The 27,945-nt window shown below is 20.8% G+C and overlaps 2 protein-coding genes across 2 annotated transcripts; one reads left to right on the top strand and one right to left on the bottom strand.

Annotated features, from left to right (window-relative positions):
- Positions 1–350: 350 nt before the first annotated feature.
- On the bottom strand, positions 351–2,175 carry ND-49 (NADH dehydrogenase (ubiquinone) 49 kDa subunit). Its single transcript, XM_011497720.1, has 4 exons — positions 2,146–2,175; positions 1,501–1,925; positions 954–1,425; positions 351–814 (listed from the first exon to the last, which is right to left on the bottom strand). The coding sequence occupies exons 2-4, from the start codon at positions 1,886–1,888 to the stop codon at positions 409–411; spliced, it is 1,266 nt and encodes a 421-aa protein (XP_011496022.1). The 5' UTR covers positions 1,889–1,925; positions 2,146–2,175; the 3' UTR covers positions 351–408.
- A 3,906-nt stretch (positions 2,176–6,081) lies between these two features.
- Eip63E (cyclin dependent kinase Eip63E) lies at positions 6,082–26,911 on the top strand. The gene is given in 8 exon segments (XM_011497721.1): positions 6,082–6,160; positions 7,543–7,638; positions 9,621–9,749; positions 9,822–10,018; positions 22,672–23,057; positions 24,083–24,310; positions 24,312–24,616; positions 26,508–26,911. Coding segments are annotated over 7 exon segments (1,407 nt in total). The 5' UTR covers positions 6,082–6,160; positions 7,543–7,568; the 3' UTR covers positions 26,600–26,911.
- Positions 26,912–27,945: the final 1,034 nt, after the last annotated feature.

Here is a 27,945-nt window from a genome sequence, read left to right on the forward strand (position 1 = left end):
TTATGTTTTGTAAAATGATAAACTTGTTTCATCTATTTTTATGTATAAAAGATTTTTAAAATTAATTCTAAATATTTAATAAATGTCTATGAAATATAGTCTCTAGAAAATTCCATTGACAGTGAACCTCAAGACTTATTTATGTTTGCAATAATTATATAAAATTTTGTGAAATTGGAGCAATAGGTTTATATTTTAATCAATTAAAAATTTTAATGTTTAAATCAAAATTTTTTATAAATTATTTTAAATATTTAATTATATTTGGAAGTACATTTAAAAATTTTAACCAACAATCCAAGCAATATTATATTATTTAAGAGTATTTAATAAAAGTACAGGAGAAATATGTAATAATTCTTTGTATTAAATTGCTATAAATCTGCCTATTATTCTTAAGAAAATATTTTATCGATCTATCTCACCAAATACAATATCAAGAGTACCAATGATAGCCACAAGATCAGGTATAAAATGATAAGCAGTTAGTTTTTCTATGCCAGCAAGATGAGCAAATCCAGGTGCTTTAATTTTGCATCTGTACGGTTTAGAACTACCATCACTAACTAAATATACACCAAATTCTCCCTTCGGTGCTTCAATACATGTATATGTACAACCAGGTGGTACATGAAAGCCTTGGCTAAATAATTTAAAGTGATGAATTAATGCTTCCATACTACTTTTCATATCTTTTCTACGTGGTGGTACAATTTTTGCATCATCTATTCGTACCTCACCAGTTGGCATATTATTTAAACATTGTTCAATAATTCTGAGCGATTGTCTCATTTCTTGAATACGACATAAGTACCTAATTAATATAAATCATTATTTAGTAATAAATTATATCTATACATATATATGCAAGCATATAGGCATTCAAAATATTAATATTATTTTTAAATATTTCAAATATTTAAAATGATTACGAATTTTCCTTATACAGTTACCTGTCATAACAGTCTCCATTCCTTCCAACAGGAACATCAAATTCTACTAAACTATATGCATCATAAGGTTCAGCTTTTCTAATATCCCATTTAATACCACTACCTCTTAACATTACTCCACTAAATCCATAAAGTATAGCATCTTCTGCACTAATAATACCAATATTTTTTGTACGTAATAACCATGATGGACTCTCTGAAAAAAGATCTTCAATTTCATCAATTTTTCCTCCAAATTTTGAAGCCCATTCATGTATATCATCCATAATACCAAGTGGAAGGTCTAAAGCAACTCCACCAGGTCTTATATATGCCGAATGCATACGAGCACCACTTACACGCTCATAAAATTCCATGAGTTTTTCTCTTTCATCAAATAACCAAAAAAATGGTGACATACAACCAATATCTAAAGCATGCGCTGCCATTCCCAAGAGATGATTTAAAATACGTGTTAGCTCAGCAAATAATGCTAAATAAATTTAATTATATACTAAATTTTATTTCGTTTATATTTAATTCTACTATATAAATTATTAATACTCACTACGAATATATTTTGCACGTAATGGAACTTCAATATTAAGTAATTTTTCAATTGCCATAGAAAAACATTGTTCATTGCACATCATTGAAACATAGTCAAGGCGATCAAAATAAGGTAAAGCTTGTGTATATGTTTTATATTCGATTAATTTTTCTGTTCCTCTGTGAAGTAATCCGATATGAGGGGTTGCAGTGATTACTTGTTCACCTTGTAATCTTATAACAAGACGTAGAACACCATGAGCAGATGGATGCTGTGGACCAAAATTTATATACCAATCTCCAGTGTGGTCTACAAGTTTATCATCAAATTTGTGTCTAGGAAATGAATGTTTCCATTTATTCGTTTCATTTGGTGGAGCTAAAAATATTTTCGAAAATTGTCCCATATATTCTAAATCTGGATACCATGTTGAAGCTGATCGACTTTTACACAATAAACATAATTTTATATTATTATCATATTAAAACTTGTTAAAAAATACTTTAAATTATAATAAGATAATTAATTAAATATTAAAGATCATTAATAAAAATTATGTACAAATGATCATAAAAACAAATAATTTTTTTTTGTATTTTAATATTATGTAATTAATTTAATATAGAAAGAAACAAGATTAAGAAACTTTTATGTTTTACTTACTTCAAAACTATTAATGATTTATATTTCAATAAATTTCTATTGTCAATTAATAATGTTTTACGAAAAGTAGTATTTAATAATTTAAATAACATTTTTTTCACAAATTGATTAGAGTAGTGTAGGTACTCGTCAAAAGCAAGCGTAAATAAAAACTCAGTTTATTGGTTCTTACAATAATGCACAATTTTAACATGAAGTTTTAAATAATGTTCAACTCGTGAAAATGTTACATTACTCGAAGAAAGTTATGATACATGTGTAATAATATTTATTTATTATTTTATGGATTACATTTAAATTCACATTTATTAAATTATATTTATAATGTTATTAATCAAAGTAATATTAAAATGGCATATTTTAATGTATTAACTAATTTTATTTAAATATTAATGCGATGAATATTTTTAATCAGTCTTTTATAGTCTAAGTTCCATAATAATATTTTTAATTTGTTCAAGGAAAGAAAATAACCCGGTATTCTTTTAGATTTCTTCGGATGTTTTTTTTATACACCATATATATAATCAATCATCCCGATATCCATAGATATAGCTTGAATTTTAAATTAACTAAGCAAATGGAAGATAATAATGCGAATGACCGCGGTTGCACAGTTTGATAATAATAATATTATTAATTTAAATAAAAAATTATACTATTTTAAATATATTCAAACAATTAAATTTATTATTATCAATTTAAAAAATTTGTTTATATAAAAAAATTTAGATGAAAATTATTTACAAAAGTAAATTAATCGTATACAACTCAAACTAGCATATTTAATTTCACAAAAAACATTAAGTTCGCCATAAAGGGAAAGGAAACAAATATTAGGAGAAAAGAATTTTATGATATTTCAATCATTATTTATTTTCAAGTAATAAAACTAAATAATATTTTTTATTAATTTGTATGCAATTAGTTAATGTAATTTTAATTTCATCGTTCATTTTACAAAAAAACATTACAAACAAAATTACTAAAAAAATTTCTGAAACTTCTTAAATATTTTATTTGTAATTAAATATTTATATAAAATAAAAAACAGATTTATACAATTTAATATTTTGTTACATAATCGAATTAAAAATTAGTTTATTATTTTTTGAATGATAATAAAAAAGCTGTAAAATGTACATTACTAATATAATTTATAATATGTAATTATAATTTATATTTTGAATAATGTATTTGTTTAATCTATTTGCTTAATCTATAAAAAAAATGGTACGTACGGGATTAATCAACCAAAAGATTATTGGACAGTAATTAGTTACTAGTATTAGTTTAGTTCGTGTGGATTTATAATATCGATAAATTTTTAACCTTTTTATGTGTTAAGAAATACAGAAATAAAATATTTTCTTAGAAATAGGGAAGGATGCATACATACATTATATGAACTGTATATAAGTATCTATTCATAAAAAATAGAATTTTATGTAGTTCCTGATAGTTTTCTGACTTGGCAGATATTTCTCACATGAATATCATTTATTTATAAGAGAGAAAACTATTTTAAAATTGCTTATGGAAAAGCAAAAGCCATAAAAAAAAAAGAAATTCAGTTGCAAAGTAAAGATGCTTTAGTTACAAATAAAATGACTGCTAAGACCTTTGCTAGCCATTTTAATATGATTAAATTAATTCCTGTAAAATAATTGCAATAATACGAAAATATTTCATCATCGATTCATTCAGAAATTTTTGAAGGATTAAAAGAATCCTTATGCATTTAAAATAATTTATGAATTTTTATTTACTTTTTTAAACAGAAAAATTAGTTGGAATATACAAATATTTTGATTATAAAATAATTACCACGGGTGAAAGTCTTTTAAATACAAAACAGTATGTTTATATAGTAATCTATGTAACAGGTATGAAATAATAAAATATGTTTTAGAAAACAGTCGCATTCATCTTTATTTCTTCATAAAATACACTTTATAGTAAAAAACAATTAACGCTACGAATAATAATAGCGGTGTATAACAAATAGCTACCGAAATGGAAACTATGCAAAGCTTAAAAATAATCATTCTTTTACAATTATTAGATATTATTGATCAACTGAGCGTAGAAAAAATAAATTTTGCATTTATTATTTATCATTAGAGTTTTATTCAATATAATTAACTTAAATTATAATAAAAAATGTTTTTAATTTGAATGGTTGTGATAATTTTAATAGTCATTAGATTAAGTAATAAATAAGAATCATAGATATTAAAATAAATGTATCAAAATATTGAATTAAGTGATTAATTGGAAAAATAATCGGTCTATAATGGAATAGTTAAGATAAAATAAACCGAAGGATCATTACTATTTTTTATGAAAGCATTTTTTTATGAAGTTAATTGTGAATATATATAAAAAATATTTTATTATATTATTTTATTAAATATACTATAATATTTTATTGAATATAATATATTTTATTGAATTATAACAGTTATTCGTTTATTGCATTCGAAATTTAATATTATATATATTAAAATTATAATAAATATTATAATTTATATATTATAATTATAATGGTATTATAGGTATAAAAATGAAGTTTGTAGAAACAACGTATTTTTTCTTTTTACATTTGTTCAAATGAAATTTAAAAGAAAATTTTTATACCGTAAATGTTAAAAAATGTATTAATATAATTATATAAATGAAGATTTACTGAACTAATTAATTTATTTAATAAATTATTTATAGTATTTCAGCCAAAATATGATAGGATTTTGATTTAAATACATATTAATATACATACAACTACGTAACAGAATAATAAGCTATTCTCATATTTTATATATTTTCTGTGAAGACTAATTGCAATTGAAAATACTATTTAAATATTAATAAATTTTACTAAATAATTAGAACTGAATTTTTTAAACTGATCTCATTCGATCACGCAATTTGTTTAAAGTCAGATTTTTTAAGATCAGTTTAAGGTGTTAAGGTCAGAAAAATTTGCATACTATATAATTATGATGTTAATATTTATTACTTTAATAATTGATGACGTTAAATCTGTAATTTTATAGAATTAATTTTTTAGAATAAAAACGTTAATTAAAATTTTTTATTTATAAATCCTTTTAAAATTACGCGCGGTTACATTGTAATAAATCTAGTGTATTTGTGAACCATAATTACGCTTTATTAATGCATCCATAAATGAATAAATGTTAAACATGATTAATTTCTATTCAATTTTTTTCATATATTAAAAGAATTTGTAATACATTCATTACATGCGCGCGCAGTATATAAAAGTTTTCTCATACCTTGTTTCTTTTTTTGCAATATAAATTAGCCAATTAAGTAAATTTGTAGAAACTTCCAGGAAAAGAGGTATAAAAAGAAAAATAAGGGTCGAGTATTACAGTTACAGTGCAAATAATCATGTTCTCCCTTTAATAGTTCAGATTTACATTTTAACATGGTAAGTGAAGAGTGAAAATCAGTAGAAGTCAGCAGAAAAAGTTGAATGCGTAATTTTGTCGGAACCAGTAATTATTTAATGGCGATCAGAGAAAATTTTCTTGATATTAATGAGTTTCAAATGCGGAAAAATAATTACACCGGTGTTACTTTCAACCTCCTATTAAACTTGATCTTGAATTTTAACCGGTTGAATCACAAACAGTAGTGTATATCATATCATCAGCCATATATGTTATGTTTGTAATAAATGAGTAATCATGTACTGCCAAGACAAGAGTTCTACTGCCTCCAAAAATAAAGATGGTATTTTTTCATATTAAGTATAATTTGTAACAATCTGTAAATTAATGTTTTAATAATTATTTTTTTTTATTATATTCTATTCTAACATTTCAATTTTTATTATCATAAATTTATTGATTTAATTTAAGTTTAATTAATTTGAATATTAAATTATTATTTACAGCTCATGTAGCTATGAGAGAGAAAAAGAATGGTGCTTTAAGCAGAGTGCAAAAATTGAAAAAGAGATTGAGCCATAGTTTTGGTAGACTGTGTAAGTTTTTATTTTTATATTTAAAAATCTAATGTAATGTAATTTAAACAATGTATAAACAATATATATGAGATCATTTATATAAAGTAAGTTAGGTATTATAAAATATATTATTTTATTTTATTTTATTTGCTTTTATTTAGATATAATGATAAATTATAAAATTAATTTCAATTATAACTAACTTTTTAATATATAAATTATAATTGTTGGAAAAGTATTTATAATTTTAAATCATTAATTATATATACTTAATATGTATAAGAAAGTAGTAATATTTAACAGAAAGTGATAATCAGTCAAATTTATTTTCAAGATCTATAACATTATATTTTAAGGATTAAATGATTCTGAACCAAAGTCAAATTATATTTAAAATATTAGAATTTGTCAGATTAAAATAAGGCTAACAGAAAATATATATTCATAATAGTTCACAGTAATATAAGCTTTTATATATAGATAAATATTTAAAAATCGATGAAAACATAAGTAAGTTATTTTATAAATATCGTATAAAAAATATTTTAAAAATAAATTTAATAAATTAAATAATTTTATATGATATTTTATGTACAACAATTATATATTATAAAAATTTTATTTTTAAATTATTTTCAAATAAGTTAGTTAATGTTTAATAAAACTTATGGTTAATAAAGTAACGTTACAACATAAAAAATTAAACAATTAAATTAATTTTTTTTAAAAACCTAAACTTTATATTATAATTTATATTACTTGTGCTCGATTTCAATCAATTTTCTCTTAGTTAATAATCATTAAATCGAAAAAATTTTTATCAAATATGATAAAATAAAAAAAATAGTCACAATGAATAACAATCTCGAAATAATAATCGTATGAGTTTAATTGAACTTGCATAGAATAAATAAATATTGCTAAGTCAAATGATAATGCTAAGACAATGTTAAGTAAAATTATATATTGTTATATTGAAAATTTAATTGAATAAATTTAATTATTGAGATTTGTCTTCTGAATTTAATGCATTTAAACTGGTATCTTAACAAAATCTTATATAAATTTCTCAATTATATAATTTAATTAAGAAACTTGTGTTTGAATTATCAATGTATAAAATATAAAATGATTTAATAATAAAATTGTTTCATATTTTAATATTTGAAAACTGTATTTATGGGGATTAAAAATTAGAAAAATCATAGAGCTAATTTTTTTATTAATTTAAGTTTGACATCTTGTTCAGACTGTATGTATAAAATTTAATTGTATAAATTGTTATGGAACTTAAAATTTTATGGATTGAATGCTCATGGAATAAACTTATAACAGTAATGAATACATATAAAGATGTATTAACTAAACTGATAGTGCTTACTATAAAAATTTGTTTACAGATTTTATATTGCGATATTACTAAAAGATGTGGAGATGTTGCTCTGTTAAAATTGAAAAGCAGCAAATCTGTCCTATGTTTATTGGACACATTGCTTGTATGTATATATGTGATTACTGATATGTAGACACTTGCAACTGAATACTTATGAAACTGTTTTGTTTGTTAAAAAGTATGATATTAATAGATAGCTATATAATATATTTAATGATAATAAATTTTTAATTTACATTATTATATTCAATAATAATCAAATATTTATAAATTTTCAAAATGTTTTTAAAAATTTCAATATTTTATTTTGTGATATTAAGGTAGATGTTAAAAAAATGTTCTTTGAAAACTAAAATGATAAGATTGAATTACTGTATCCTATTTTAATTTGAAACACAGTATTATTTATAATTGAAATTATATAAAGTATTATTATAGATGTTATTATAGTATTATTATAAATGTATTATAAATATAATATTATTATAAATAAAACAGTATTATCTATAATTTATTAGAAAAAATAGGTAAAAATTGTTAAGGATATGTGAAACTTGGAATAATTATGAATCTTTTTGTTTGAAATATAAGTATGTGATTGACTGTTCCATATACACCAAGTAACATGAGTTAGGATATGTTTTATAGCAAATTTATGATTTGTGGAAGATTAATTGTCCATATTTCTATTGTACAAATTTTTACACTAGCAGTGTACAACTAAAATAATTAAATAACATTATAACATAACTATAAGAGTAGAAGAATAGCTATAACTGTATATGTTTGGATAATGTAAATACAATGAAATAATATATTTTTTTTTAAACATGTAAAAATGAAGTTAATAGGGAAATAAATATAAAACTTATCGTTGAGCGTGAGTAATGACTATGAAATAAAAACCAGACATCTAAAATTTTATTTCATTAATGTAGAGACGATCAAATTTTTTTGTGCATGATACTGTTTTATAAACACATAGCTAGTAATATTCTATACTTAAGCAAAATATTGAACAAAATTTTACAAAACCTTCATAACTGTAGTTTAGATCGTCCAGAAATTACTGACTATAAACTTTTTGTAAAAATAATAAAGTAAATTATATTCAGTAAATAATGGCATTACAAATTTTGAACTATTAACTATTAGTTATTTAGTCATAAAGATAATTATATTTATGTTTATTATCGTGTTTTAAGTCATAATATTTAATAAGATGATATAATTTAATTTAATAAAATGTTTCCTTCTTATATAATACGTACAATATGCGCTGGGATACGTAAAAAGTCAAACCATCACATACTTGATCATAGAAAAAATTTGAATTAGATATGAAATGCTACAGTGCACAAGAGTTTGCAGTAGAAAAAAGACAAAAAAATTGTTAATGAAAACATGGTGATCTTCACTGTACTTGCACCTGTATGATAGTGATTACATTCTGGTAGCAATCATTTACAATACTAATAGTATAAAGAAAAAACGTGGAGTCATTGCAATAACTCATTGCAAGGTATTGAGAAAATAATAACAAAAATTCAATATCTTATGAAAAAAATATAATCAATAAGAAGAAAATCAATCTTGTGTCAAAATGTATTTATTATGAAACGAATTTAGCAGTTTTTAATCAAAGCAAGATTAATTAAGTATTTATTAGATTCTTCCACTTGACCTACTTTGGTATATGATTAGTTATGATGCACATTCAGTCATCACAATTGAATTGAATACTAATGCCTTGGATTTAATGTGGGGAATTTGTGTCAATTTCAATGTTTACAATATTTACAATATTTATGAATTTCATTACAAGCAATTGAATCTTATGAAACAGAAACAAAATTTATAAGTAATAATTCTAATCATTAACTCCATAACAAAGAAACTCTTTGCAATAATAATTCTGTAACTGTATAAGTACTAGATACTAGACAGTATATAAAAGCTTTTAAGTATTTATATTTTTATATTATAAATTATTATGATTTATGCCAAATAACAAGTAATAACATTAATACAATAAAATATTTTTGTGTTAAGTAACTTTTAAAAAAATTATATTTTTTATTTTAGCAATATCAAAAGAAGAAGCCGAAGATGCAGTAAGCCGAGTTCAATTGCCTTATAACGGCTACTCTGAAGAGTTTCTAGACCGGTTGGAGACAAATGGTAATATACCTTCTAATAAAGATAGGCATTATGGTCTGTGTAAAGTTATGTTATTTTTTTTAAAATATAATTTAAAATGATTGGAAAGAAAATAAAAATTTATAGATTGGGTAGACATTGGTGAACGTGATAGGGTACACAGACAACTTTCTGTTTCGAGCGATTCAAAACTTTTAGACGAGGATATTAGAGAAGAGGCTAAAGTTATTCTGCGACCGCGACGGCCACCGAGACCAAAATCTGAAGTTTTCCTTGGACCAGAGCCACCACCTAGGCGAACCAAACGATTTTCTGCTTTTGGCGTAAGTAACTTTTTTTTCTATATTAATATTAAATATTTATAAATCCTTTCAAATTAATTAATTATTAGAATTAGAATATTATTTTTCTTAAAAATCTTGTTTCCATATAACAAAAATCAAATAAGAATTTTTCATCTTAGGTCATAAATTTTAATAATTAACCATGCATAATAGATGGTAATATTGTATACTAATATGAATATTAATTTTATTTTTTATATTGTTTGTATTAATGTTCACATAATAGTTGAATTATCATAATGACTGCATGATTTTTTTTATTACTGTAGATTTCTAATAATTTCTTTTTAATTCAAGATTTATTAGACAAACATTCAAAAAACATTATTAAGGTAATTTAATATTAACAATGTTAATAATAATCATTATTTAAAGCAGATTTCTTTTGAATTAATTTTTTTTACGCAAATGCATAAATTACACAAGATATTCAAAGAATAGCTTAAAAATGAGAGTAACAAATAGGTCAAATTTGTCTGCAATGAAAACTCCTTAAAAAAAAATTGTCCTGTATTATGAACTATAACAATTCTATTTAAGCGTAATATTGAATATTTCATAAATTTTATACTATAAGCAATAAAAGCATTCAACATTGATATTTATTTTAAATGTTTTGGGAAAAAAAAGATGAAAAATTTGTATTTTTAATAAAAATAATTTTTTTTAATAAACTTGTAGAATTATTAAATAAAATAGTTCAAATAGTTAATGATTTCATTGGCCTTTTTCTAACAAAGTATAGTAGAAAAATAGAATACAAAATTTCAATTTTAGGCAGTCATTATAACTTTTTTAAATATTAAAAATACACCATTATTAATTATAATAAAATTGTATTCTTTAGTTTATATCGAAAATTAAATGTAAAGTATAAAATAGTTACATGATTAATGCATGCAACATATCAGAAGAAAATGAAGGAATTAGATAAAATAATGGAAGTACTATACCAAAACAGTTTGCAATATACATATAGTTTGCAATCTATAATCGAATAGGTTGGAGATATATTTTTATACATACAATAGGTATAAAAAATAAAAAATGTAAAAATATTAAATTAGTTATAAAATCATTATATATAGATTATATTATACATATATTATAAAATAATTGTTCATGTAAGAACATTTTATGACTATTCTAAATATGTACGTTTTGTAAATAAATTTAAATAGATTTATTATATCTTAGATAATTATATTCATACTTGCCAAGTAAAGAAACACTTTAATTTTTTTTTTTAATTCTGTCTTTTACTCATAACTGTAATGAAGCAGCAATTTTAATATAAGTATTTTAAATTAATATTTTTAAATTTTATGCACAAAATTAATCAATTACTTTACAACTGAATATTAAACATAATTTCTTTTTTTATCAATAATTAATTATATTAAATACTTAATATAATAAAGTATGATAAATAATCTATATATTTTGAAATTTATAATAACCTATTTTTCATGTTAGATTTGGTATGATTTCAACATTTATGTGATTTGTATTATTTATACTGAAAGTCCTGAAATATGAAGGTAAGAGTACATAAGAAATATTATTTTATTTTTATTAACATATAAAAATTGTTGAATTGACATATACAAAAAATTTTAATAAGCTTATTTCTTAAATTTATAAACATAGTTTTAATTTTTAATAATTAACTATATTTCAGAAATATTTATAATAAATTGTGGAAATTTAACTTGATTATAATAGTTTCTATAATATTGTTTTAAAGTTTTTTTCATAAAATTATTTCCATTTATGCATACATAATTATCAAAATATTTAATCATTTTAGTTTTTATCATTTGTAATCGTAGATTTACCTTTTAGACTTTAATTATCTTCGAAGATACAGGCTTTAATTTTAAATAGATAATTTATAAGTTTATATTTTAAAAATTTGTTTGTATTTTTGAAAACTTATAAGTATTTATTTTGGACAATCATTTATTTGTTTATCAATAAAATAAAATAAATTTTTAATTTATTATACCTAAATAAATATAATGATCATATTATGTATTTATCGAGCTTTTTATTTAATTTAAATATAACTGTTAATTTATTACTTTAATTAATCTTCAAGAAATTATCATTACTTATTATAAAAAAAATATATATATATATATATATATAAATATATATTGAAAAAAATTTGTTCTAAAACCTGAAGGTTCTAAAGTATTTTATACAAAATAATTATAATAAAAGTACTTATATCTTGTTTGTGAAAAAAATTTAACATGATTGTACAATCAAAATATTATACAAAAATTTTTATTCTGTATATCTTTCAAGTAGAATTTATTAAATGTATTTTAAATATTCTTGTAGCAAAATATGCTTAGCTAAAATGACATTTCTGACTGTGATTGATATTTGGTTCGATTGTCTGTCATTAGGATATAAAAACAACTATATGATCATTATTATGTTTATTTGCATCTTTTATTTATATATCGCTTGACGTTTATCACGTTCGACTGTTATAATTGTTCTGAGTATAGATTAGTAGGTCTTAACTATTTATTTTGCTAGTCAAAAAATACATTGCTGATTGTTATTCTTTATTTTATGTGCATTTAGTTTCACTCTATTAAAACTACAAATATTTTAACTATAAGATATTTAGATTGACTAAATATAAATTATAAAATAAGGATTTTAAAAGTTCAAAAATATTATTAATGAGCGCTTTTTAGATTTCTATATAGCAGATTTATTGCTATATATACATCTATATAGCAATATCTACATAGCACTTCTATACAGCATTCAACATATTTCTATATCTCAACGCTATTGCTTATATTTTTACTTAATAAATATTCTCTAGATGAGAATTTTTATTTAATACCAGAGGGCTACTGTATTAAATGATCAAGAATCTATAATACGGCTAATATTTTCATGTTGCTTAATTAATTTTTTTTAATAAAAGAATTTGAAATTCTTAAGCAAGCAAATGATAAAATACATATATATATATAGATATATATTATATAATTTTTATAAAATTTATATTTACAAAATTTTTTATTCTATTATCTTAGTATATGTATTGTGAGAAATTAGTAAAAATAATGAAAGTTATTCTTTTGATGAATGTTTATTAAAATACTGTTGAAAAATAACTGAAATATAAGTGCTGCAGTATTTGATGCATAGTGCAGGTGAATATGATGTGAAAACATTCATAACTGTATATAAATAATTAATTAAAAAGGAAATCGTTAATGATTTATATACTGTTTATTTTTTATTAATATTATTAATATTTATTCTTATCAAAATTAAAATTCTTAAGAGTTAAATAATATTTAATAAAACTTACTTCATTAATCTTGTATTTACTTTTATTAATCTTGTATTTAGTATTGCGTAGCAGAAATAGAAGTAATATTGTTTATAAAATTATACTAGTTTTTAAAATCTTAATTTAGATTCTATTAATGCATGTTTAGTATTTATTATTATTTGAAAATTTTTGTAAATATTACTTACTTTTTGATAAATGTAAAAATAATGTTTTAAACACAACTAACTAAATATAATTTTACTGGATTACATTTACAGGAATTTTAGTAAAAATTGATATTTCGATTTAGATGTAATCAATTTTTTTAAAGATATTTGAGGCATATTATTTAATACACATCGTGTAGATGAAAGGATAATATTTAGTAATTGACTATTCATAATTCTTATAAGCTTTTATTGTATATTAAGGATGTATCAAGTTTATATGTATGCATGTATTTATGTTTTTATTTATTTATTTTTTATAATTGTTTGATGCTAAGATTAAAATCTTATATAATTTTTGTTTATTACATTTGTTATTTCTCACATTGCTTATTATTTCAAGATAATTTATTGTCATTATTTATATTTATTTATATCCTTTCCTATTGATTAAATATTATTTTATTCATTTTACTACAATACATATTTGTGATAAAACAAAAAATATTAAAAATCGATATTTAACCTTTTTTTTGCCTCTTTGTTCTGAGTCGATAATAGTTTTTTCAATGTTCTTATTTTTTAATTTTATTTAAATGTTCAATATTTATTTTTCTTCAAAAATCATATTTTTAATTTTGTATGTTTCCTTTTAATGTTTTTATGTCTAATGTATGTATTAAATATATTATTCTATTAGTATTGTTATTATTATTATCATTGTTACAATTATTATTTACTACTACTATTATTAGCAAGAAAATTGTCTATCAACGTATTAAAATGACGTATAACTTTATTTATTGTTAAATTATTTTTGTACAAAAGCAATCTCTTAAGGCAAGTAAAATTGATCTGTATTCTGCAAAATTAAATAAATTTTGATATATATATATATAGAAATACTTTTTTGATCCATTCTATTTTATCATTTACATAATTTTTAATGTATTTTTAATGCATCTTTTTAATAATATTCTGTAGTAGTTTTTTTCATAAACAGTGACATTATTATACTTGTACATTATATTAATTCGAATAGGTATATTTTCAATAATATAATGATAATAAAATTTAAATGTAGGAATGAAAATATATGTGATTTTTGGAGATTACTTGAAATTCACTGTCATTTGTTGAACATATCTTTTTAGCCCTGAAAATACTGCATAGTAGATGAACTGTCAGTTCATGTGACATCAATAAAATTTACTTTTCAAATTCATTATTATAAATAAATTAAATGGTCATTGTGCTAAGATAAATTATGTTTAAATATTATAATATTACAAATTAATGTTCTTTTAAAGCTTACTATTTCTTCATTTATCTGTTTCAATTCATTTTTTTTTAATTATTTATATTTTTAAAATATTCTATTTAATTATATTTTACTTTTTTGCATATGTTAATTACTTTATTGTTTACAATTCAGTTGGTGTTATATATTTTAAAAATAATTAGATATCTATTAAATTATTACTTTATGTCTTTAGTAAAATAAACAATTTCTATAAATTTGTTTTTTTCTTGCATCAGTAAATTGTGTTTTAAATCAGACTGGGAATTTATTCTGATTTATTCATTCAATTTAACCATAATCATTCATGCAAATCATTCTAATTATACGTATATTTTATAAGTTTTTATTTTAATTAGAAAATTTCTTTATTTAAAATTTTTGTTTCAAGTTTAGTTTAAAGTTTATGTAGATTTAAGTGTTTATAGATAATGTACTCTATTATGGTTTTATTTAGTCTGGAATTCATTATGTATAATGCATTTATTATTTGGAATTTATATTCTAACATTATATTAACAATACTAATCTGACCAACTTTTAGCTATGGATATATCTATTGTTATGTCCATGTAAAATATAACTCTAATTTTTGTTTTTACTATAAGTCATTGTTTTATTTCTATTTTGTCTTTTTAGTGATTCCGTTTTATGAACCAATTTAAAACACTTAATTTTTGTCATATGTAGTAGCATTCAATTATATTCTTAAAATTATTTTTTTAATTTCTTCTATTTCTTTGTTTAACTTTATTAATTTGACTTTTTTTATAATTCTTGTTTTATATGTAATATAAAACAAGCAATATATATTTATTCCATAAATTATAAATTTTATATAAGTTCAAAGATTTTAACTATATTTCAATTAAATATCTATATTTGATGTTATTTTTTTCTATCATGGTTTAATATAGAATGTAAAGCAAATAAAAACTTTTTGTGAAGTATTTAAACTTTCAGATAATCAGATTCTGCTTATAATGAAATCAAGATTTGATAAATTTTTAATATTTATCTTATCTATATTATATAACAGTCACATAAAGTATATATTATTTATAGAATTTTTTTCAATAGTAATTAAAAGTCGTTTATCTAAAAAAGTAATAAGATCAATAATAGCGGTAACTATTTTAATACAAATTTTCATTCTATATATTTTAAGTAAAATGTATTGAAAAATAATATAGAATATACAGATTTATATTGTCTATTTGATATTACTGAAAAATCGTTATAAATTTAAACAGACTGAATATAAACTTATTGAGTTTAAAAAAATTAATTATCAGTAAAATATATTTAACATTTAAATTTTTAATTTAAAAATTTTATACTTCTAGATCATTTTCATTTATTTCATGATTTCTGGATATTGGTATTATTATATTATAGCATCTTTGCTTTTTCCATACTATTTAGAAGCATGTAAAAATTTTTATTGCGTTCATGAAAAAACGTTGTTTAGTACTTACTTTCTGTATACATAATAATTTTAATCATTATATACAATTATGATTTTAATTATATTATATAAACAAATGTAAGGTATGTATTATCACTAGTTGTGTTACTGTTAGATGAAATTTTGAGTACCAGTTTGATGTATTTTATTCTGCATATTTCGTTCATTTCTTTTACAATAAACCGAATATTTTTTATTATATGTAAAATAATTGTTTATATTCTTAAAATCAGTTTTTGATAATCAATGAACATTATATAACAACTTAAATACCAATAGTAGATAATTTATAATTGTATGAATATATTTTGTCATTCGTATCAAATAAAAAAAACTTTAAACAGAAAGTGTAATATATTATATCGTTATATATATTATTATTTAACATAATTTTCAGTACTGTTTATAAATTCTCGGTAAAAATACTATGCAATAGTTATTTATTCATCATAATATTTGAAAATTCAGAATTATAATTGTAATACTTCGTTACATTTAGTTTTTTAGTATTATTAAAATATTTATTGTTAATCTAATAAATATTTTTTTAAACTAACAAACATTATTTCGTCAAAAAACAATAATTTTAATTAATAATATGTACATATAGCGTCGATATTTCTATATAATTTTCGAACATATTTTAATATATTTTGATACGAATTTACCTAAATTTTATATTATATTAGTTTTTTTTATGAAGGCTACTTATACATTAATCTGTTGCTCTTTTAAATATCTAGATAGTTTAAAACATCAAACTTTTTACTAGCATGATTTATTTATCAAGTATTTGTATAAATATTATTTTAATCGTCTATATTCTTTTATTAACAGAATTTCGAAGACTCTTTTCAGAGCATACGTTATGAAAATTTCTACTCTACACTATCAAAATAAAATCTGTTTAGCTAAGATCTTAATTTATGATATATAACTTCTATGAACATACGTTTATAATAAATTTATATACTCTGTATATTTATAGTGCATTGATCTTGATGTACGAAAGTCAACATTTAAAAAATCCATAATTCAAAATTATCTTATTAAGCATCATTCACTGTAAAAATGTGATTTACTTAATGTTATTCAAAGACAATATTATATAATTGTAAGTAAAATGTTTTTTATGCTCGTTTCTGTTTGTAATCATATTAGGTTAATATAATTTCAATACGATGTTTCGAAAGTTTTAAATTTGATCTTTTTTAAATAGTTGAATATATTATAAACACTTTATTTTAATGTGGTTTGTAACCTCCATGCGTAAACTATAGTAAGTTTTGAAAATTTTTAGAATTCAGATATACTCGTGTTTAATAATATAGGTAGGCAATTGCAAAATTTCAATTCAACGTAGGTCCTTTAAAAGTTGTTCAATTTGTTTAAATTAAATTTAATTATAAAAATTAATTATTTATATTTTAAAAAATAACTAAATAAATTTCAATATTAAATAATGAGAATAAATTAATACATTTGCATTTATGTAAATTAAGAACTGAAATTTTATTTTAATTGCTTCTATGAAAATATTAATTATTTCATTTAAATAATTTGCATACAAAATGACTTGTGTATTTTTTAATGGTAAAATCTCTCATTATAGGTAGTGATGATTATTACTCAAAGAAAAACAACGTATTCCCGGGCCTACAAAATCGAATTTCCTTGGGTTTGGAGGGACAAAATGAATGTTAGTGTGGCTTATTGCACATGATATGGAAATTGCATAAAAATAGATTGCATGGGTAAAAGAGCTCACAGTTATGACGAAAATGCCAAGCTTCAGTCAAATGAGATGTTTGATACAAAAAATGTTTCATTGGGATTTTTTTGTCAACAACAGGCTACTTCAGTTAATGCAATAGTTTCTGATCCTTCTAAACATCAATGTATTACAAGTAAGCTACTACTAATTGTACAAAATTAGCCCAAAGTAATAATTGGCATATTGTCTATTAAATTTATAAGTTTGAATACATTTCTATTTAAAAAAATTACAAAAATTCTTATGATGCTTTAGCTAATGTAGAAACTATTGTTTTTGTCTCTTCAAAAGTTGAAGGTTCTTGTATCATAAAATATTCATTAATTTTTTGTTATCTATTTAAAAAATCGATTATAAAATTTGTTAACTATTTGAAATACACTGAAAACTCATGACTTACTATTCTGTGCACTGTTTATATTAAGTCGTAAGTAGCGTCACTAATTTAGCTTGTATTATATTTTGGGATCTTATAATTACATATTCATTGAAATTATTAAATATATATCGAAACATATTATTTATCGTATCAGTTGGCATAAAGCATATATTTTTACGTAATGGAAGAAAAGTAACATTAAAAAATAGGATAAAATATATCTTAAGATAAATGAATAATTCGATAAGTAGAAATATTAAAGTTTAAAATAAATAATAGATTATTTTAATAAAGTGTACATTATTCGATATCATTTTTTTTAATTGAATGGATATAAATTAATGTAAATGAGATATAATTGTAATTAAAAATAATACAGTAGCATATAGAATTTTAATAGAAACTTTTTTTAATTGAATAAAAATTTAATTACAAGAACATATTAAATTATATTTAGGACAAATAAGTGAATAATTTTTTTATACATTAAAGTGAAACGAGTATTTTTTTTAGTAAGAATTTTAATAATTTAATTATAAATAATAGAATATAACTAATAATATAATAGCAAACACAACACTGACGATAATAGTAATAGTGCTGATGATCGTGATAATAATGATACATTAATTAGTAATTAAATTATATGTATTATGATAATATAATGAAAAGTTATATTATAAAAAAAGTGAAACATTTTTTTTATGTTTATTGTATATTTATTTTTCTAGTTACATATTTTTTTATCTTGAATACGATTTTAAAATTGGGCAATGTATGAATTAACCTTAAAGCTAATAATTCAATATGCCTTAATAATTAATTAAAATAAAATATTTTGTGATTATATAAATGCATCATATTGAATTATTTAACATTTAAATAGTTTGCAATGGAAAATATCATGAAACTAGAATCAATTAATTTAATTGTATAAATTAGTATAAGTAAAATTTTTTTATTTATTGGATATTAAAGTTATTTCTTAATTCTGAATTAATTAATTTTTACAAATATAATATATTTTAGATTGATTTAATTTATTGTATGATACATCATTTTATCCCAATTAAAATGAATAAAACTATTGATTACTAAATATAAAAATAACTGAAAGGATCGAATATTTAATATAATAGGTATAATAGGAAGTTTAATGGCTATAGTATCGGACTTACATAAATTTTATGTTCTAATTTGATTGAAGAAATATCATATTTTAATTACAGAATTATTATGTGTATTAATCTATTATTTTAATTTTAGAAGAGTAAATATTAAATAAAAGAATATTCTGTAAACAGAAAATGTAGTATTAAATTTACACATAAAATTCGAGGAACGAAAAATTAATTGTAAGATTATTAATTATATAATTTTATACTCGTAGGCGATCAAATAAATTAAAACTTACTTTATGATGTTCCAGTATACTTGATACTAAACATGACACTAATTTATATTGCAATTTTTTTATAAAAAGTCTATTCGTATGTTATATGTATTCATGTGTGCATGCCTATATTCATGCATGTATATACGTGGAATTATCGACTTTTTGGTGTCTACTTCTTATATTTTAAATTCCTGAAGTATACCTTATTTCAATTATTTGTATAAACATTTATATATATATAATCTTGATTTTCTGAAATTCTTTTACTATTTTATTTGTAATTTTGATTGCATCGATAATTTTTTAGCCATATATATTAAGTGTAGTTCAATATGAATTTCCTTGTTTAAAGTTTTAGTGGTTTTAATCATTAAATTTTATAATGGAGTATTCTATTTTATATTACATTTTTATATTCTTGCTACTTATTAATAAGGTTGCATTAATAATTTAAACAATTAAAAATATAATAAAATATTATCAAGTTTGCCCTGCGATAGAATTTCTTTTTTTAATTGTTCGTCAAAAAATATTATATGAAAATTATTGTTAATAATGCATACTTTCTACTCGCAAAGAATTAAATTAGAATAGCTTCTATTGGTAAAATTATTCGAGTTTTATTATTTTTTTTTATTCTTTATATATTCATATTTATGTTTCTTACGGTTTATACATAAATTATATGTTAATTCATTATTTTAAAATATACTTTATTTTAAACGTTTTTTTATCTTCTCTGTAAATTCAAACATTCATGTAGGTTTAGATACTTAACCGTGTTAATTTTATAATGAACTATTTGATGTATATCTTATTGCATAATTTAATTTAAATATAAGTAGAATGAAAATTACGAATACTGTCATAATAAATACCGTTTTAATATACATTTATTGACTACAAGTAGTGTATATTGAGACCAAATGGAAATTATTTTTATATTGTATATTTATTTTATATATAAATAACACATTTTTAATTTATGATTTTACGGGAAAAATTATCATTAGATTGTATTATGACTTATAGTTTTACTATATTGAGACCATATATAAATTAAAATTTACGACTAATGTTTTTTAAAATGGAAAATGTCATACGACCTAATATTTAATGAAAAAGTGGATGTCTCTCTGCCTTAATTTTTATTGGAATTTGTTTTTTAGGAATAAGTTTAATTCAAAATGAAAAATCATAATAATAAAATAATATATAAAATCAGTATCAAATTGACCCCACATTTTATTTATTGAATAGTTTAATTTTATTAAAAGGAAATTCTGTATTAAATTAGAGATTGAAGGTAATAAGTAGAATTTACAAGTTCAATTTATCAATTATCCGATATTCGAATTTTTTCAGTTATATACGGTTCAAATACAACAAATAATCATAATAGGAAATTTTAATCTTCGAAATATTATATATTAGATTTTCTTATGTTAATGTATTGTATACAAAAATATATCAATTATGAACATCATATTTATTTTAATAGTTTTATAATAATTAAACCCACTGAAATTTAAATAAAATGTATTATTGGATTATGTGCCAATTAAAAATCTCGTTGAATTAATCTTAATTAAAATATAATCTTAAATAATTTAAATTTAAAAATTTATTTTTATTAAAATTTTTCTTAATTTTAGAAAATGGTTGATTTAGAAAAAATTCAATGAAAAACTTAATTTCCATATCTTTGAGATAATAAGTATACCTAAATTATTGTCTATGTTTAAGCTCATTAAAAAAGTCTTTGTAATTTATATAGAATAAAATTTGTTTAATATTTCTTTATTATTGATATTTCCTCATATTTTTATGTCCTTTAAAATATAAATGTGGCTAAATATGTTTTCAAATCCTCTTTATGTAATTGTATTGTGTTAAAATTATATACACAAATGCAATATTAATTTAATAAAAAATTCTAGTTTTATGAATCTATTTGAATTGTGTTTTGACATAATATACCATACCTATATTCTGCTAACGTTTTAATATTTCTTCAAATAAGAAGTAAAATCCCAATATAAAAACTTGAATTATATTTCTTTGTTAAGTAACCAACCAATAAAAGTTTATATCTTTATTTTTTAAATTATAACATTTTTACTAATTTCTGAATTTTAGAATTTATTTAGTATTGAAATTTTGAAATAATTGTTTTTAATTGATATGTAATTTTAAATAATTATAAAGTCTGTACATACCAAAAATCAGAAGATTATTCGATATAAACAAAAATTTAACTACATATTAAATTTGTTTTAAATATTGCAGAAAAACATTAAATTATCTTTATCTGCAGCATTTTCTAAATAGTATTTTGATACTTATAAATGTTTGAGTTAAAGGCGATACAAGTTCTTTAAAAAACTACTATTATATTTATACAAAGTTTTTCACACTTAATATATAAATGTTACTAATAATTTAGATAATAATTTTTATCCAAAGTTAAATCTTCTTCAAAATTTGATCAGTGTTATAAATAAAATAGCTTAATGTATTTAAACAGTAAAAATGATTGAGATGAAATTTATTCTTTAATAATTTTATTAATAATGAATTATGAAATTTAGAATTTTTATGATTTAAAAGATATTGAAAACTGTATGTTTATTGCATATTAAATTTACTACAAAGTACATTAAGGCTATTGAAATATATTATTAATACAAATTATATTATATGTATGACAACTAAATTATTAATTTACAGAAATATTTTTAATAATTAAAAGATTTTATTAAAATTTAATACAATTTATATATTTGTTACTATTGATCAAGATCTTAATACTATTAAATCGTTTTACTTTTCCAGGGTGACTCTCCGTTTGGAAAATCAGAAGCATATATGAAATTAGAACAATTAGGAGAAGGTTCCTATGCGACAGTGTTCAAGGGTTTCAGCCATCTAATGAACCAAGTGGTCGCATTGAAAGAGATTAGACTGCAAGAGGAAGAAGGAGCTCCATTTACCGCTATTCGAGAGGCCAGTTTATTGAAAGAATTAAAACATAATAATATTGTTACACTACATGATATCATCCATACTCGGGAAACTTTGACTTTTGTATTTGAATACGTTCATACGGATCTTTCACAATACATGGAAAAGTACAGTAGTAATAGTGGAGGCCTTGATCCACATAATGCTAAATTATTTCTTTTTCAACTACTACGGGGACTTTCTTATTGCCATCGTAGGTAAGTGATACTAATTTTTAACATTATTGTTTGAAAATATTAATAAATATTTAAAAATTACTCTCATACAATCGCAGCAAATTAATTTAAAAATAAATAAAATCACGTATTCATACATCATAAAATATAGATGATGACAAATACTTTATTATTTTATTAGGTACTCCCTAACTTTAATAGGTATCTTTTTTAAATCCTGCTGTCCATATCTTGCTCAAGATTGCTTTTTAGTGACTTATATTTCTTGATCGTAATGTATACCGTACATTCGAAGTATTTTTACTGACATTAGTTTAAGCAATGAATGAAGATACTACATACGTCACATCATAATAATTTATTTAGTAATTTATGGTAACTTCATAAAAATATTTGAATGTATTAATTCAAACTAGAAATAAATATAAAATGAATCAGTAATTAGTTATTTTTAATATTTTTTCTATACAAATTATGGATTTCAATCTCCTTTCATATATTGAAATTAATAATCGTTTAAAAAAAAATCAATTTACATTGAATAAATTGAATATTATCAATTATATCTAATTAATCAAATACCTATGAAATGTAAATAATAAGAAAATCAGAAATTATTGTAAAATGATAAAAATATTTTTGATAGACTTTCATAGTATGTATTTTTTATTAAACCTTTATATTTAAAGGCAAATACACTTTTAAGGAAATTAAACTAAAAATCATTTCAAATACGTCAAATACAAATAATATAAGTATTATTATTTAATATTAATATAAAATGTATACACATTGTAAAATTATCTATAGAAAATATTTTTTATAATAAAGCATCATTCCAGTTTTTAAAGCGAATGATTATATATGTACACACACGCACGCGCGCGCGCGCGCTCACACATAACAATGAAATATTAACGTGAATTATCAATTGTATAGTTAGCAACATTATTAAATTTAAAATGCATATTATTACACCTTCGTATTAATGCATTTATATTGTATCTTTATTATTTATCATTAACTTAAATGTAAATCTATTTTAGGAGAGTGCTTCATCGAGATGTTAAACCTCAAAATCTATTGATTAGTGAAATTGGCGAGTTGAAGTTGGCAGACTTTGGTTTGGCTAGAGCTAAATCTGTACCATCACATACTTATTCGCATGAAGTTGTTACTCTGTGGTACAGACCACCAGATGTTTTACTTGGATCTACAGAATATTCAACTTCCTTAGATATGTGGGGAGTTGGATGTATTTTCGTAGAAATGTTGAACATTTCCTGGCGTTCGATGCACTTACGATCAGCTTGATAAAATTTTTAAAATTCTTGGTACACCAACTGAAGAAACATGGTCTGGAGTTACACAGTTACCAGGTTATAAACCTAATAGATTAGCTTTCTATCCGACGCGAAAACTTGGCCTTTCATTTCCAAAACTATATGATATTGCCGAAGTAGATAATATGGCATCATCGTTTTTACAACTGAATCCAGATGAAAGACTTGGAGCTGAAGATGCTTTGCATCACTTATACTTTGCTTCGTTACCTAGAAAGCTGTATGAATTACCAGATGGTAAGTTAAACTCTGAAGAATATAGTGTAATCTAAAGTATTGTATTAAAAATAACATTACTGAAGGCTATATCTTGTATATAATTTATTATATTATTTATAGCGCTATTGTTGATTATATTTTAAATACTAAAAAATGAATATATGAAATACTAAAAATTTTGTGTATTGCTTTTAAGTTCCTACGCAGTATAATTCTAATATACAAGCTATTCATCAGATTTATCAATATTAATATGTAAAATCAGAATATAGATTTTCTAAATATCAATATTTCTGTTAAAATAATAAATTGAGTAAGATTAAATTATAAAGAAACTTTAACTTATAATTTTCTTTTTAACATAGGAAAAACTTCAATCACCTATAACTTATTAATACTTTCTTAATTTAATATGATTATGCTAATTATAATCCTTGTACCTTATATTAGTGTATCAATATATATGTATCGATTAACATCAACATATTATTTTTATAAGATTTTAATTATGAGACCTCAAAATCTTTGGTAATGTCATTCAATTACTATAGATATTATTACTTTCTTGCAATTTGAATAAATTGCAAGAAATCTGTGTCTTCGTATTCCAATAAATCTTTAATATCAATTATGTTGTTTATTTTGTATTTACTAAATATATTTAAAGCTAAACATAAATTTGTGATCCAGCTTCCAACAGACAATAAGTTTGTACTTGAATTTTTATAAATCTTTTTAATAATATTTTTGTATTTATATTTATCATTAAAAGTTATTCTTAAGTCATTGTTGAAAGTGTATTAATGTTTCTTTATTAGTCATATTCAAAACAAATTAATTTATAGGATTCTTAGTACATTTATGATAACGAATACTACTTAAAAAACATAAAAAGTGATGATACATAAAAGGTTCGCAAATTGCTAGATAAATCACTAGTCAATTAATTTATTTACTATATGATTCATTTATTTCTCTGATGAAATAGTTGTATATATTTTTATTCTACATAAATCTTTTTTAATAATTCATTAAAAAATATATTTCATGCAACTAATTGAAAGTTTTAACACTGTGTAACAAATATTTACTGAAATTAAAAAAAATTTGTTTATTAAAATTTTTCACCAATTGCTATAGTAATAAGTTAATTTTATATTATTGTTATTATTTAATGATGACTCCTATCTTTGATCCTTGATTTAAGCATTTCACAATTTGTGGACAGTATATAAGTAAATATGGGAATCATATTTATTATAATTTTTGCTATTTATTTCATCCGACTTTTAATAAATTCATTTTTTAAATATTAAACTTTTCTAAAATATTATCTGAATATACAGAGTATCAAAAATGTTCTTTTTAAAATTTAAAATAAAAATTGTACATACATTGATTATATTTTCATGAATAATATAAAATTAAATAAGATATAAATAAGATAAAAATCCAATTGACTAATTTGTAATTCCTTCAGAATATTTATAAATACTTAAATTCTTTCAAATTTTTTAATACATATAGTTTGTTATTCATTATTTATATTATATCTTTGTGCATTTTTATTACTATTGTGTACTGACATTAGGAATTTTTAAAAAACATCAAATAGCTTTTATAACACTTTATACATTTTGTACATAATATACATTATTTAATTATTTTTCAATAACAATAGTAAAGAGTGTAGTAATATACTATATTGACATTTAAACAAAATCTAGTTTATATAATTTAATAATTTAATAATATAGTGTAAATAATAAATTTAACAGTAGAAAATATAAAATATGTTTAATTTAATTTTTGTATGATCTAATTAGAAATATATTGTAAAATAAATTGTAAAATATATTAATCAATATAGTAAAAGATAAAGTTATCAAAATATGTTATTTTATTACAGAAGTATCAATATTTAGTGTCGAAGGTTGCCGATTACATACAGAGATCCAACAAACATATGCTGATTCACGACAAACAATTCTCAAAACTTGAAGAATTTAGTAATAAAAATTAAGGTTTACTGAGCACATAATGATGAAGAAATTGGGATGAAAAATAATGACTAAAAAAGTACTTATAAATTTAACTTCGCAAGTACCTTTCTAGGTGAATGTTGTTTACAGAGGACAAAGGGAATATGTTTGATTATTGTACTTTATCTGAAAATATTAGATAAAACAATCAAAAGAAAATAGATAACGTACAAAATTATCAATAATGGATTAATGATATACAAAATCCAGAATGACTCCATATGTTTAATTATTAAATGAGTAAACCCTAGGTCTAGAATATTTTGAAGACTAAAATTAGAATTTAGCTTAAGTATGTATTAAATATTAAGTTTAACTTTTTTTTTAAAGATATTCTTTGCTATTATTTAAATATCGTTATAATTTAATTTATATGAACATTTAAAAATGACTAAATCATTCAGTCTTCAATTATATGAATTTATTGTTTGTAAATTAACTTTCTATGAATTATTCAGTGTCATTTCATACAAAACAAATAGTTGTTAATAAAAAAATTTGAATGAATGATAATGATGTACATAGACAAATTACAACAAAAAAAACTCAAAAATAAAAATAATAAATGTGATTTTTTAATAAAATTATATACAATTTAGTTTCTGTCTACATTTATTTTTATTGACATAAAAGATGTTAGGTTTTATTTACACATTAAAAGTTAATTACGTTATCATAAAATTAATTAATAACATTGAATTTTATAATATATTTGGTATTTATATTATATTGCTACCAATTCCATATGTATATTAGATGAATAGTTTATTTAAAAGTTTAATCCATAAATTTTCCATAAAGTAAATACAAAAGTAACAAAATAAAAGCAATTAAAAAAATTAATATTCAAAATACAATAATCATTAATTACAATTCTTTAGTTTAATTTATTTTAGATAAATTTGTTATTAAATTTAAAAATGATATATATTTTTCATTTTAATTGGTAATTGATTACAAAAAAGAGTATTTAATAAAATGTAAGAAAATATGAGAACAGAATGTATATTTTTAAATTAATTACCGGTTGGGTTGTTTAAAAGATGAGAATCATAAAAATGTGCCGTCAGGTTGCATTATTTGAAGGTTATGAATGCATTATATGCACGAGAATGGAAGTATATTAAGATTAAGTAACATAAAAAATGTATACAGCTATAGTTTAAATAAACAATTAAACTGGATTAAATTATCAAAATAAAGTCGTAAATATAAGTATACAAAAGACGGTTTTATTTATATAGAAAACATTAAAAGTATTAATAAGCCAATAATAGAAAAAGAAATATAAATATTAACAAATCC

Source organism: Ceratosolen solmsi, unplaced genomic scaffold, assembly GCF_000503995.2.
Source record: "Ceratosolen solmsi marchali unplaced genomic scaffold, CerSol_1.0 scaffold47, whole genome shotgun sequence".
NCBI classification, from domain to species: domain Eukaryota; kingdom Metazoa; phylum Arthropoda; class Insecta; order Hymenoptera; family Agaonidae; genus Ceratosolen; species Ceratosolen solmsi.

What these genes read in the sequence shown, in the direction of transcription:
- ND-49 (XM_011497720.1), bottom strand. Translation starts at nt 1,888, where the DNA reads ATGGGACAATTTTCGAAAATATTTTTAGCTCCACCAAATGAAACGAAT. An exon ending in ACGTGCAAAATATATTCGTA is followed by an intron (nt 1,426 to 1,500) that starts GTGAGTATTAAT and finishes AAATTTATTTAG; the next exon opens with CATTATTTGCTGAGCTAACA. An exon ending in AATGGAGACTGTTATGACAG is followed by an intron (nt 815 to 953) that starts GTAACTGTATAA and finishes TATATTAATTAG; the next exon opens with GTACTTATGTCGTATTCAAG.